Raw genomic sequence first — 15,330 nt, 5'->3', positions numbered from 1 at the left:
CGTTTTCTACCCTCATCTGAAATCGTCTTGTTTTGTCCCTTGTTACACAATATACAATTCTGCAAAATCACAATGGCATTCCATTTTGAAAATACATATTTATAATCCGCTCGCGAACTTTATTCCCATTAAGCATTGGTAGATCTTCATTTCCTCTTGAGAGTTCTAGATTTATTTCATCATAATACGGCTCTGATTCTGGAAGTCTCCACTAAATAGCGATGTTATGTAAAACGCAGGCAGCATTAACTATTCGAGCTGAAAATATATTGAGCCAATACTTACACACAACAATCAACAGAATAATCGGTATATTATACAAACAATATGTTACCTGCAACTTCTGATGCATAATGCATGGCTCTCTCTTTTCTGAGGCATCGCCACCTACCCTTCAAAACGCCTATGCATCGTTCCACACAGGAGCGAGCTCGGACATAATGTTGTGTGTATCTCGCGGAAGGTGTACCCTCTGGTTGACGCAGCTTCGGTGTCATCAAATAGAGTAATAATGGGTAGGCACTATCACCTAGAAAAAGCATATACATATAGTTTAATAGGCTACAGCTGAAATAAAAGTAAACAAGTCAACTAAAAGTGCAGTTACCCAAGAGAGCCAAGCATCTCTTCGTTCTGCAGTATACATCTCTTGCAGGTGGTTTGATACAAGAGATGCTCTCCAAACTCTGGCATCGTGCGTTCTTCCACCATGGGCAGCATTCACAGTCAACATTCTACCCCCGTAATCCGATACCTGTATAAATATATATTTTTATATATTTTTTGTGGATTTTCCAAATGATGTAATACGTACAATAAGAACATTCAGCGAATGATATAATTTCCGGTTAATGTAGAGATGCTCTCTCTCAGCATTTGGTGGAACAATTGCTACATGAGTTCCATCTATTGCGCCAATAATGCCAGGAAATTGCGTGTGTGTCCAGAAACTAGATCGATATGATAAACTCAATTTAATGTGTAATCTGTAATTCCTTAACACAGCAGTAAATAAATTTGCCCTTCTTAGATTATGATTATAGTTCATTATAAATTAAATTCATAAAACTAACCTTTCTTTAACATTTTGAATTTCAGCATCTCCAATTGGAAATTGAATCCAGTCAGGCATTAAATCATTCAATGCATTGACAACATTGCGTATAGCTTTGCAAACTGTTGACTGAGCCAAGCATGACAAATAGTATTGACCAACTCGCTTTTGGTATGAACCAAAAGCTATATAGTTCAAGGTACATAAAACCTATATCAAAAAAGTATTAGCATAATACATTTTATAATACATTGTAAAATGTAATTCATCATATCAGTTTGTCATATCTTAAGTCCAATACCTGTAATTCAACAGGAACTGCATGACGTCGTCTGACGTTGGGCAGTAGAGGTCGTAGGTCTTCAATAAGTACTCGTACTGCTTTTCCTTGGATAATCTTTGAAACATTGCAAAGAATTTCATCAATGGAATATATAAATCCACTATTCGAGTATTCATCATTTTTAGTTTTTACTATAAGCATCACATCAAGAAAGTATAACCTCCAAAAGTATCTAAAATTATTTTGTTTGCCTGTAAAGGCCGCGAAATTCACTTTCCGGTATCATAAATGGATTTGAGGCATCCCGTAATCTTCTACGTATTCTTAACATAGTATTATCATGATTTGGCATAAACAGTATCACCTTTAAATTATCCATTTTATTAATTAACTTCTCCGTCACTCAAGTAATACTGCTACCATCTACGTACGCGTTATTTTCGAGGTAGGCTGCATCGATGTCACCTTTTCACGTGAAATTTCACGTCGAGTCTCCTCACGCGAGTAGTCTCGTATTTTCACGAGGTGAGATTGATCGTAATTGGGTGAGTCGCTCACATTCGTCATTTTTACCCAATCCGAGAACCGTGATAGACCCCCTGATATCTTTTCTAAATTCCTAACAGTCGATTCTGGCTCGAACCCGCCTTTCTGGCACGATCCGGAGAACCGCATCGTGCAAATAAGGTTACAATATGTGACCTATGCCATCCACCGGCGTCACCTACAAATAATCCGCGGTCGCCCCCAACGTGCTGAAATCCGAAAAATATCCGAAATCCGAACTAAATCCGAGTGTTGGGCGCCAGGTGCGAATTCTCCAAACCGACGTTCCTCCTATGGCCGCTTCGTCTCGGTCTCCCGGCTGTTCAGCCTCAGCTAGCTGAGATGATAGAGGGGAACGTGGTGGCGACGAGATTTGAACAGTTCGGGGTACGCCAATGAAAACGCCGTTTGAAGTTTGAACTTCTGTTTATTCAAATAGAAAAAAAAAACGGGACCAGTACAAGTCGTCCCGACGCGCACAATACCTCTTAACGGCGAGCGCGGTCCTCCGTAAGAGCCGCAAGGTTAACCTTTCCCACCGTCCCTAGCCTGCCCTACCACGGTTCGCGAATCCTTTGCAACGCGGTTCGCGGTCCTACAAAGCTCGGTGGGCGAACCTCTTCCCTGGCGGAGATCTTCGCAGGTCACCGTACCGACCGCCTGCACCACCGATCTCCGCTCGGGATTCGTGAAGACGACTATCTCGGTTCTTCTCCGAGGGAAAAAACGTACAATAAGAAGAGCCGCTCTCGGCGGTACTTACCAGTGAAACAAAATATATAATCAAAGTCAATATATAAATATCAAAAAAGAATGTGTATGCGTTTATTCAATAGATAAGTAAATCATTACTTCATTTTTAAAGTCACGATGAGTTTTATCGTAGAGAAATTTCATTTCTCTAACGATATTGATAATGAGCTCGTCTATACAGCTGGTAATGACAGGTGACAGGTAATGACATTTCACGCATGGAAATATTGGCAAAATATTACGTATTTCACGAAGCACGGAACATGAGTAGCATCGAGCATGCCCCGTCATCACCTGTCATTATGGCGAACATAGACGAGATCATTATCAATGTCGTTAGAGAAATGAAATAATTAGAACAATTTTTATTTAACAACAATAGAAAAAAGAAGTAAAATCAAATTAAAAATAAATAATGATAATTCCTCCGCCGCCGCCACCGCCGCACCGCCCGGCCCTACGACCTCTACCGTATGCCCCGTACCGGCGATCATACCACCTGGCTCGACTTCTTCCGCCTCCACTGATCCATCTGGGGTCTGATCGCACTGAAAAATAATAAATATTTTTAATAAATTAATATTAATTTATTCATTGCTTTTCTATAAATAATTAAAATATAATTACCGGCAGGGGCATTTCGTGGATCGTGACTCTGGAGCAGGAGACGCTCCAGGCGTTCCATCCTCTGCTCCAGAGTCACATTGGCCGTAGTGGCCGCGTGGTCGGGGACGTCCTCCTCGATGTGCCAGCACGGGGAGGATGGTTCCTCCCGTGGTGGCTGTGTTCCCGACGGCTGTTGAGACGGTGGCGGTGGTGGTGGTGGAGAGCATAGCTCAAGCTTTTTCACTATAAAAAAATATTATGGTATGTTATGTAAATGGTATGGGATTATAGTATTAAATGGTTTACACAAAATGTTAAAACTGAAATTATACTTACTTTCGACGTCTGTCGTGGACATTTTTTTTTCAAGAAGTGAAGAAGTGATAAACGTTTATGAACGATTTTAAAACAAATACATACCATCCTTTAATTCACCGTTGATTTTATAAATATGTGTTCACCTTGCAAATTAAGCAAACAATTGTTAAAAATATGGACGAAATAAATAAAAATAAATAATAAATAATAAATAATAAATTACTCCTTTTTTTAATATAAAATTTATAATTATAATCTATTTTAATTTTAATTTGTTAAAATAGAAATTATGCATCATATCCGGCAAACCTTCTAATCACGAAGCAGAACCTAAGTTTTCAAAGATTACTATCAATTGGAAAGCAAGAAAATGGATCATAAAAATGTTCGAGTGTTTTTCAATATATTGCAAGCCTCTAATAGTGTTTCACAAATACTATTAAAAAGATTGCAGCTAATTCGACGAAGAATTAGTAGAATATGGTGGGTGAAACCTCACATTGTTGAGAATATTAGATGCGACTTTGGCGCGTATAATCGGCTGTTCTCCTACTTCAAACTCAGTGATCACGAAGAGTTTTTTCAATTTACAAGAATGACAGTGCAACAATTCAATATCCTTCATGAACTGTTGGCACCACTCCTTATCAAAAAAAGTATTCGAAAACCTCTAGAGCCAGAACTGCGAATTGCTGCCACATTGAGGTTAGTTTATTGAAAATTAAGTAAAATATCAAACAATAACTATTGTATCTTTGTATTTGCAGCTACATTGCACGTGGAGACAGTATTCGTACGACATCTTGGTTTTTCTCTATTGGCAGATCAACCATGTACTCAATTGTTCAAGAAGTTTGCAAGAAAATAGTACAAGTACTCCAGTCAATATATCTCAGGATGCCGAATAGAGATAAATGGATTGAAATTGCTAATGGTTTTCAAACGAAATGGAATTATCCAAACTGATTGGGTCCAGTTGATGGCAAACATTGTCGTATTCTTGCTCCACCACGATCAGGCACAGCCTTTCACAATTAAAAGGGTTTTTTTAGTTTTATTCTCCTAGCCACGTGTGATGCCCATTATCGTTTTACTTGGGTAGATATTGGAAATTATGGTTCATTAAATGATGCTGGAATTTTTGCAAATTGCGATATGGGTAAAGCCTTCAATCACGGTTTGATAGATCTACCAACACCAAGAAATCTTCCTGATACCGACGTTCCACACCCTTTTTCTTTTATTGGGGATGAAGTCTTTCCTCTAAAACCTTACATGATGCGACCGTATGCAAGGCGAAACCTTTTAGGCAACAAGGAACGCGTATTTAATTATCGCCTCTCCAAAGCTCGCAGAGTGATCGAAAATTCTTTTGGCATTCTCGTTGCGAGGTGGGCAGTCCATCGAGCACCATTGCGCTGCAAGCTTGAAACTGCTGATGTTACGTCCTATGCGTGAGCGACCGTATGCGGGAGCATTAGGGAGCTAGCATAGGTGTTGAGATCAAAGATCACGTAAAAGGTATTGGGTTCTTGCCACTTTAAGGTGCTAGAGCACGCCTATTTGCGTTTATGTCCCTTGGTCGATAGTTAAGATGAGGATCACAAACAGGTACTAAATATATTGATTTGGAAAACTCACTCCTTCTACGGAAGTTTGGTTGAAGCTACTGGTAAGGGGGTTTATCTAGATTTGGGAGGTAATAGGTTCAGGTCTCCAAATCAAGAGAAGAAAGTGTAATTTAACTCATATAATGAATGATAGACAGGAGTACAAGTAACTGTCGTAGTTATATGCAGTAGTGCGTGTACATTAATCTACTAACGGAATGAAATCCGAATAACAATGTATGTGTGATCGTCAACTTCTGTAGTCTGAGTTACAAAGATATATATATATCAAGATGTAGGAATGTGAGTTACTTACCGGTGGATGAGCAGAGGAAGAGAGAGAGACGGCGCTCGGTTCTCGACGATAGTGAAATAGATTTGATTGAACGGGAAATTCTTGGTCCAGCCCTAACGTAGACACTCGCCTAGACGAATGCTTATTGAAATGCCAAGAAATGAGTTCTTTTCGCGTGGACGCCCGGCACTGAAGTGATACACTTTTCGCTTGGGTCCTAAGTCAAGCTAGATCAAAATAGGCCCTAAGGTATTTGATCGGCACAACACTTTACTGGCGCGGACAATCGGCTCAAGACTCTAAAAGGGATATTGCTCTACCGGAGGATTGATTAGTAACTGGTGATGATCGGCATTGGAGTTCGTAAGAAAAATTTTGGGTTTGGAGGGGATTGAATGCAATGTCAGGAAATATCTTGGAATTTGGATACGTGTTACGGCGTGATCGAGGCGATTGAACCCTGTCGTTCGGTCGATTTCTCATTGCAGGCCTTCGATCGCGGATTCTTCGTTGGATTAGTGCATTGTCAGGATTATCTTGGTGGTGAGGTGGGTTCGAAGGTGACGGGTAAGAGTTCTGCTGTGCGCGGTATTCGCGGGCTATGGTGAAATGCTCTTTAGGCACCTCAATTCTAAGTATCCCGTTCAGCATTGCTGCCCGTGCCGTTCTTATTCTTTGGTTGCCGTGATCTCTCTTTCTTCCTCCTCATCCACCTGCAATGTCACCGTGTTGGTGTAATTTCTGTAAATGTGTGAGAGTATGAGATGTCGTGTACAGTATAATATAATATGATGATATCCCTTAATTATTAATATATATATGTAATCTATGATTAACAATAACTAACGCATGTTTGGCGAGGATCGGTTACATCTGTCGTGGTTTCTGATGGGAAGGAAAAAGGATAAAGGATAGGGGGGTATAAGGTCGGAATGTGACAATATATAATCTATGATTTATAATAATTTACCCATGTTCGTCGAGGATCGGTTCATCTGTCGTGGTCTCTGACCTTTGGTAATGGGGTACTGAGGGGTGCTGGGGGGGGGGGGGCAATGGGGTTGCGTTGCGTCGGGCGTAACACTGAAAACATAGTTCATGCAACAACATGTTTACATAATTTTATTATTACCAACGAAATGGAATCTAGAGGAAGGTATTATATAAATCAATTATTTGTCAACAGAGAGGGAAGAAATGGAGAAATCATCTATGGTGACTTGCGTCTGAGAGTCCCACCAAGCCGAACATGGAATAGGCTGGGTTTCAATGGACCACATCATTCACCTACGATAGCAACGGAGCAGCGTGATACTTTAGCAACATACTTTGTCTCGCGTGAAGGAGCAGTTCCATGGCAGTGGCTACGTATATAATAGGGAAAAAATAATTATTTGTCGGATTCGACAGATGGATAGTTACAATTGCCATTTTTGTCGGATTCGACACGCGGATACATGCAATTGCAATAAATTCTTGTCGGAAACGACAAATATGTGTAATAATAATTGTAATCTGACAATAAAAATAATATTATTTAAATAAAAATATGTTTTGTGATTTTATCATTTATCAAAACATTACTTACTTACTTTAGGTTTGTCCATTCAGAATTCTAGAAAGCTGTAAACTTACGTTGCTAATTATACGGTAATTTAAATAAACACACTTTTATATATAGACACTTTTGTATATTGCTATTTGTTCTAATTACGGTTCTAATTCTAATTTCTTCTACGTTGCTAATTATTTAAATAAACACACTTTCATATATTGAAACGTTCCGACTTTATACCCCCCTATCCTTTATCCTTTTTCCTTCCCACTCATTCTCGATGATGGATACGTCAAGAGCCCCACATAAGAGTGCATAGCGCACTGTGGATGTACATAACAGTATCTGAGAGAACTCCTCAAATCCTAGAATTCCTCAAGAATCCTATCGACCTCTCACAGCGACGCCGATAAAGGAAAGAGAATATAGGACCTTTAATTCTCTAATATTGCATAATTCCCTTGAATCTAGTCACAGCGACAGTCATGAGGATATAATATTAGAAATTATTACCTTTAACATTCCTAGAATCCGAAATACAGTCGACAGACTAAAATCAAAACAAACAAGTGCCCAGACGCTATAAGCGGGCACGCGCCGAATACGATAGAAATACCAGTAAGCCGGTACTTGAAGAAACCGGTAATCCAATTAGTCAAATCAAATAATCAAATCAAATAATAAATCAAAATATTAAATCCAAAAAGCGACGTTAACACCTCGGGTGGATAAAAATCGTTATCCCCACTAGTTTTAACGTATTCCTACCGAGGATATAAGCAGCGGCTTCCTCGATAGGAACTCACTCGATTCACTCGATTCAGTCGTGTCTCTTTAGACGAATCAACTAGACACTTGTACGCCAGTAGACGACAGGAAGCAGTAGAAGCTATAAAAAGTTCAATTATTAAGAAACCTGCAGCAGCGCTCCAGAAACTCACATCACCAAAAACCCTCCCAAAGTAAAGATACAGCGAACGGGGGTCATTGTGACCATCTGTGGGTTCTGATCTTTACAACACCTATTTTCCGCTGGACCACAGTCTTCGGACGCATTGTGCACTCTGCTGTATTGTGGTGATAGCACTCTCATCCCCACCCAAAGATATTTGGCTCGGCGAACGGGGATCATCGTGATCACCTGTGGGTCCCTAAACATTATCGTCCTAACCTGCAACTGGACCACGGTCTTCGGACGCATTGTGCAATCTGCTGTATCGTGGTTCCAGCTACCTCTCTCCAATCCAAAAGACTAGCAGAGATAATAAAGTAAACAAAAACACTTCTTGTCGCCTGTGGTATTACAGGCAAGCTAGAAACAATTGTAAAGTGTGTATATGTGTGTGAGAGAAAGAGCAAAATAGAATATTAAGGATACCTAGTCTGTAACTTATAGGACAATATATCATTATTTTGTTATTTTAAAAACTCCAGTGTCTAAATTGTTTCTGAAGACGCTTGCCCAGTGCACAAACCCTATAAACAGTCTCGTGATGCCGAACACTTGAAAATCACGAAACGTCTCAATATGTAAAAACATTTATTTCTTTCTTTCCTGTCATATAAAATGTATATACAATTAATTTATGTGTCGATTCCGACAATTTCCTTGTCGATTCCGACAGTTCTTGTGTCGATGCCGACATTCACTTGTTTTTAGGCACGACCGCGGTACGCAAGTGCCTTATAGTTTCTATCGCGAAAAATGTGTGAGATGCGATATTTTACGCAATTTTCGGCCGATCGGGCTGAAATTTTGGGGGAGGTCTCCTCTCGTACAAACTAAAAAACAATTTTTTTTTATCCCGATCCTCTACGTCGTTTCAAAATGAGAGGACAATTTGATCGATTTTACGATTTTTTCGTGTATTATTTAATAAAAATTTTCATGTTACACGATTATCTCTGAGAGACTTCAGTCAATCGGGCTAAAAATTTTTGTGGGGACTCCTCTCATCACTAGAACCTTATGGTTGTGAACTCAACATCTGTATTAAGAAAACCATTGACAAATATGCTTCTGTTTTCACAGCCGAATCAATCGCTCTGAGAGATGCACTAGACATCGCACTTTGTAACAAAAACAGAAACATTCTCGTTTTCTCTGATTCCCTAAGTGTCTTACAAAGCCTTCAGTCTTCTCAAGTTAATCTCAAAACGAGTGATATTATAATTGAAATTAAAGAAAAGTTCGATCAATTTTGCACTAACAATACTAATACCATCACTTCTTTCTGGATTCCATCACACGTGGGAATCACTGAGAACGAGAATGTTGACAGGCTCGCTAAACAGGCTGCTGACTGTCAAGAAGCTGATATAATTACTTTTCCGTTTACAGATTTACAATAGAGCTTTAAAAAACAAATGTTACATAAAAATCATGAGTTCCTCACAAGACCAAATCACGGCACTGGTATGATTTATTTTCAATTTTACTATAAGAATGTATGTAAACCTTGGTACTTCAAGTGTAAACTTGGCAGAGAATTTATTGTAGCTGTCAATCGAATGAGAAGTAACCATTATCATCTAGCAGCTTAGCTTGCTCGCATTGGAATAATTCAAAATTCTATGTGTAACTGTAATGACTTCGATGAAAATTTAAATCATGTTATTTTTCAATGCAAATTGTACAACGAAAAAAGAGTCAAACTGTTAAAAAATCTTCTAAAAATTAACCTTATTCTATCTTTGAACGTAGAGTCTCTAATTGCCGAACCAAACATTGCAGCATGCAAATGCATACTCAATTTTTTCAAAGAATGTAACTTAAAAATTTAAAATATATGTTAATACACACTTGTTTAAAAAATTGATGTACAGCTTAATATTGTAAGCTAAATTAATCTTATGTAGATTAGAAACCTTAATAATAATAATAATAATAATAATAATAATAATAATAATAATAATAATAATAATAATAATAATAATAATAATAATAATAATAATAATAATAATAATAATAATAATAATAATAATAATAATAATAATAATAATAATAATAATAATAATAATAATAATAATAATAATAATAATAATAATAATAATAATAATAATAATAATAATAATAATAATAATAATAATAATAATAATAATAATAATAATAATAATAATAATAATAATAATAATAATAATAATAATAATAATAATAATAATAATAATAATAATAATAATAATAATAATAATAATAATAATAATAATAATAATAATAATAATAATAATAATAATAATAATAATAATAATAATAATAATAATAATAATAATAATAATAATAATAATAATAATAATAATAATAATAATAATAATAATAATAATAATAATAATAATAATAATAATAATAATAATAATAATAATAATAATAATAATAATAATAATAATAATAATAATAATAATAATAATAATAATAATAATAATAATAATAATAATAATAATAATAATAATAATAATAATAATAATAATAATAATAATAATAATAATAATAATAATAATAATAATAATAATAATAATAATAATAATAATAATAATAATAATAATAATAATAATAATAATAATAATAATAATAATAATAATAATAATAATAATAATAATAATAATAATAATAATAATAATAATAATAATAATAATAAACCTTATGGTTCTATTTTGAGCTTGATCCTGTATGTACAAGTAGCTGGCGCCCATAAATTCCCCTCCCCCCAACCCCGAAACCCCCTTCCGCCACCGAGTCCCTTTAAATTCTTTCTAGGCCGCGTGCGCCCGCGCGAGTAAACGCGTGATAGAGCGTGCACTCATCTGCCGCCGTATTCTCTTCTCTTTTCTTTTCTTTTATGTTCTGTTAGCTTTTGGTTTTACGTTTACTACGAATGTACTTTATTAATTATATCTTCTTTTCTTTATTCTAAACCGTGTCCCCTTTCTTTGTTTCCCTCCCCCTCCGCGTTACGATAACTAATTCGAGCAGACCCTGGGCCATTTTCGTGGTCCAGCACGTCACAATACATTTTATTGTTATTTTTATTATTATTATTCATTTTTATTGAAGTTAAAGAGTTTATCGGTTTAAATTGAATCTTTGTATTTGTATATATTCAATACATCATATAACTATGAAATATAAACGATTGTCCAATAATTTAGCACAATTGTAGAGCAAGTTGGGCGAGCGCAAAGCGCGAGTGTCGGGCGATCGAGCGAGCGCGAGCGTCGGTAGGCTGGTGAGCGCAAAGCGCGAACGTCAGCGGTCGTGCCTTAAACGCAAAACGTTTTGCGCGCCTTGCATCGGTTCGCAAGGCGATGTAAGGCGACAAGCCACTGCGGCCGGAGGGCCGCGTGTGGCGCGCTAGTTTTTAAATAGTTCATATTTTGTAACTAACGTTACACCCTGTTTAACTGTACGCAATTCAGTGAGACACAACCATGCTAACAATACTGACAATGAATTTTGAAACATACTCAGAATCTGTGTAGAAATTATGCTATATACAATTTTCATTAACATTTTAGTCGCACGATAATACGCCTTTGGTAGTATTCTTAATTTTGAAGATTTAAATTTTAATAGTGTAGATTAATGGTAATATTGGAAGTAGAAAGCCACTTTATAATAAATTACATTACACCATGAAGAATTAATACTCGTACGATGTTTAAAGAGTAATTATGAGAATGGGGTCGAAATATTTGTATATTATAAAAATTGAAAATATTTATTTTTTTAAATTAACATTTGCAGTCTGCATTAATAAATAATGATAGTGTAATATGAGCAGCAGAATTGGTCAAGGGCCTAAGAACACCTCTAGCACCTGCTGGTGGCCGCTAAACTCGACGAACCGAAAAACCATATTCTTGATTCAACACATCCCTAAATTACGAGTCCAAAAGACATGGAGACACTTATTGAAGAGGTCCCGATAAACAGAGAATGGGAACAAGATACCACGAATGAAGCGTATTATTATGATCCTCCGATCTATTTATACTGGGGAAATGGCATTGCAGACAATGCACTACCTGCCTCCTCCGTTCTGTCTGCTGTGTTGTGGGTATTAGGACGAAGACCTGTAGCGGTAACTAGACAGGCTCTGGAGCCTACAGAAGAACAAAGAGCTGAAGCACCAGGAGTTTTAAACAGCCCCATAATGAAGCAGGCTCTTGTATTCACCGGAATGGCCGGCTTAATGGTCATAGGGAAAGAAATATTCGAGGAGCGTGGTCGCAATAGTAACGCGGAATATCTCGTAAAAAGATGGGCAGCAGTATGTACCTCAAACGCAATAGAAGATTATTTTAAAGCAAAAAAACTCCGTCTTGATTCTTTTACGGATAATCTGATAGAATTTCAGTCTTGGATAAACATACGCACCTCACTTAGAAACTATCTTATCGAAAAGACACTCACCGTTCAGCTTCCTGGGGCACTAGGGTCCGTAATAGAACAAACGAAACTAGTGTGGGGCTTCTGTGGCATGAAGGCAGCACAGGTTATGTACTCTAATACAAGGTCCGGAAACGCGGCACTCACCGTGGCCTCAGTAGCCCAACAAGCGGTGGATTTCAAACAGGCCTATGACTCACTCTCGGCCTCAATGGGGTCTGAGTTTCCTTACGCTCAGCTGAAGAAGGTCTCGGGCATAGAGGGCCTAGATCATAGAAAGTATCCTGATTTATATTACGCGGCCATAACGGCGGCTCTCCAAGCGAAGTCCTTCGGGGCAGAGGGCCGCTTTAAAATGACTGATGTGAAGACATCCGTCAACAAGAAAGTGATAGATGACCTCATCAAAGAAAGTTTAGCCGTGGAATTGGGCATCTTTATCGCTACTAGAGAACACCTAAAAATATTAGGCTACTCTCTTAGAGAGGACGAGGAACCTCCCGTAAGGAGAAGAAGATTGAACTAGTTATATTAGCATAAGTAGAATATAAGACAGCACAATCACAGTATATCTGTTCTTATCAGCTTAATATCTGATACGTTTCCCATTGGGAAACCAGAATATTAAACTGATTTTTGGAACTTGGCGGAGTGACTGGGGCTTGCTCCGACTCTGCCGCGGGTTAGCCTAGTATCGCAGTACATCTAGGAGCGGCCCACACATGCGTCGAACCAAAAATCAGTTTGATATTAAGGTTTATTTCAGCCGAAAAGCGAGCTATATGGTGGTAGTGCAGTGGTGTGTAGTGCGTGCGTGCATGGATCGCTGCGGTGGACGAAGACTGCGAGGACATAGGACTCACGAGACGAGAACAAGCGGACTCTAAGACCTGTCAGCTAAGTACATTATCATTTGTGACGTGAGTACATTTTCATTTATCACTCCTTACCTTACCATAAGTCCATTCCTTATCATCCTGTCAGTCACTGCGGCCACACCCTCTCCTTATGTCAGTGAGATGGCGCTCCAATCACCTGTTGGAACCATCGACATATATCACTGGACTGCTCACTGTAGCGCAGAAAGTGTAACAGGAAATAGGAAGAGAGAGCGAATTGTGAATACCGTTCTGCCGTCCTCTTGGGCAGGAGCGGAATCAGGAATAAGGGAACCCCGCGCAGTAAAATGTATGTTTCATGATGAACTTTTTTTATATATTTGATACGTTTAAGAACTAATTAAATTTTCTTTTATTATGCACTCAATTGTATTATTATATAAAAGTATGAATAAATGAAATAATCTTAAACTCGAATTATTATTGATTATGAAATAAAATCATTTTAGTCAAGTGATGTCTGATACGTATCGCAGTGTTGTTTTCATTTGATGCTGCATGTTTTAATCGTAAATTTATATATTTCACAATGATGAGCTTTATTATTTGGGTACGATGATCCGCTAAAAATCCTTGATCAAACATGTGGCTAGTATCAGAGAAAATATACGAAGGAATATTGCAAAAGGTAATGGTTGCTAAATAATTTAAAACATTCACAGCGCAAACACATTTTTCCGCAATTACACAAATTTTTATAACATCACAAGATGGGGCTTTAAGGCCATCCCTACATTATTTGTTTGCATAACTGATAAAAGAGTTGGAGCTACTAATTGATCTAGACAAACCTGACAATTTATTTAAATATAAAAATTGATACATAATATACATCTAATTACATGTATTGTGACGTGATTTTTCGAATCACGGTCCCAAGGCGGCTCCGGTTACCGATACAGATAACGTTCTCGATTTCTGGTTCTCTTCGGGTCGCCACCCTGCTCAGAAGCTACGCTCTCGGGTTGATTCGTACAGTTATGTCAAGGCTCTCGTAAGATTGTGTCAGTGTTTAGTTGAGGTCGAGGTGCTCGAATCTGCCGTGGGGATATAGTCTCGACGTACCGAGTTGCCCGGCAGAGGAGAGTACCCGACGGAGACGTCTCCACGGACCGGCAGAAGCCCGGGTGAGATACCGGCGCCCCGCTGGAGATGGGCAAAGGGCTGTAGAGCGGGCGGAGGAAGTTGTGATATGGTTAAGGGCAGGAGAGGAACCTCCTGCCCGAGTTAAGGATGTGATGCCCAGCTGTCGCCCGATGCCCTGGGGAAGCGGCCGTGGAGGATCTCCAAAGATTATGTACCGATTCGCTAAGGAACGCTCTCGATTTGGTTTAAAGGGACGACTCGAAGGAGATAGAAGAGTTATCGGCTATAAGGCTCTCGACCAATCAGAATGATTAGTTCTCGAATTTGGCTATTGTCAAAGCAGTCTGTCTCGGGGCACCGACCGAAGTGCCACGGGCTGGCTCGTGCTCCCGTGCTATCTGTTGATAGTTTTCCTTGCCGTGTTTCGCTACGGTATAGCAAGTTCTCGATTCGTACAGTTCTCGCGTTGTTCTCGCGATATCCAGGAATTCCATGAATTCCTGTGAGTGTTACGGTGGTGTAGTGCTGTGCCCTAGTGCAGTGCTCACCAGTGTCCTTCGGATACAGTTCTCGGCCTCCACGGATTAGCTGCACCAGCTCCGGTGAGAATTCCCAATTTATTAATTGGTGAAGGGATCTCGATAGACAATTAAGATTCGTTCTGATACGTTCTCGGTTCGTCGCTCTCTGTCGCTCGCACTATTTGCCGGACTCTTACTCCGACCCTCTCTACCTCAAACCTAGCAACCTGAGCGGCCGTGCATTTCCGTAACCGTCCGCTCCCGTTCGTGTATCCAGTTGCGTTTGCTGATTTTACGCGACCCCAAAGATCAGCACCTACGATTGCGTTTCTCGATTTTACGCGTCCCCAAAAATCGACAGGATCCGTTAAGCTATCAGTCACGGGCTGGCTCGTGCTCCCGTGCTATTTGTTGATATTTT

The 15,330-nt window shown here is 38.4% G+C and overlaps 2 protein-coding genes and 1 non-coding gene across 3 annotated transcripts; 2 read left to right on the top strand and 1 right to left on the bottom strand.

Moving 5' to 3' along the window:
- Positions 1–496: 496 nt before the first annotated feature.
- On the bottom strand, positions 497–13,409 carry LOC107268339 (putative nuclease HARBI1). Its single transcript, XM_025085667.1, has 6 exons — positions 13,354–13,409; positions 1,356–1,451; positions 1,074–1,264; positions 815–950; positions 608–754; positions 497–529 (listed from the first exon to the last, which is right to left on the bottom strand). The coding sequence occupies exons 3-6, from the start codon at positions 1,130–1,132 to the stop codon at positions 497–499; spliced, it is 375 nt and encodes a 124-aa protein (XP_024941435.1). The 5' UTR covers positions 1,133–1,264; positions 1,356–1,451; positions 13,354–13,409.
- On the top strand, positions 4,156–4,526 carry LOC107268336. The gene is made up of 2 exons (XM_015741018.1): positions 4,156–4,265; positions 4,328–4,526. Exons 1-2 carry the CDS (start codon positions 4,156–4,158, stop codon positions 4,524–4,526), a joined length of 309 nt encoding a protein of 102 aa, XP_015596504.1.
- LOC112494454 lies at positions 12,935–13,128 on the top strand. Its single transcript, XR_003059867.1, has one exon. It is a non-coding gene; the product is annotated as a U2 spliceosomal RNA (small nuclear RNA).
- Positions 13,410–15,330: the final 1,921 nt, after the last annotated feature.

The sequence above is a fragment of the Cephus cinctus genome, unplaced genomic scaffold (genome assembly GCF_000341935.2).
Source record: "Cephus cinctus unplaced genomic scaffold, Ccin1 Ccin1_scaffold0516, whole genome shotgun sequence".
In the NCBI taxonomy this organism is placed as follows: Eukaryota; Metazoa; Arthropoda; class Insecta; order Hymenoptera; family Cephidae; genus Cephus; species Cephus cinctus.
This window is presented reverse-complemented; position numbering and strand designations above follow the sequence as displayed.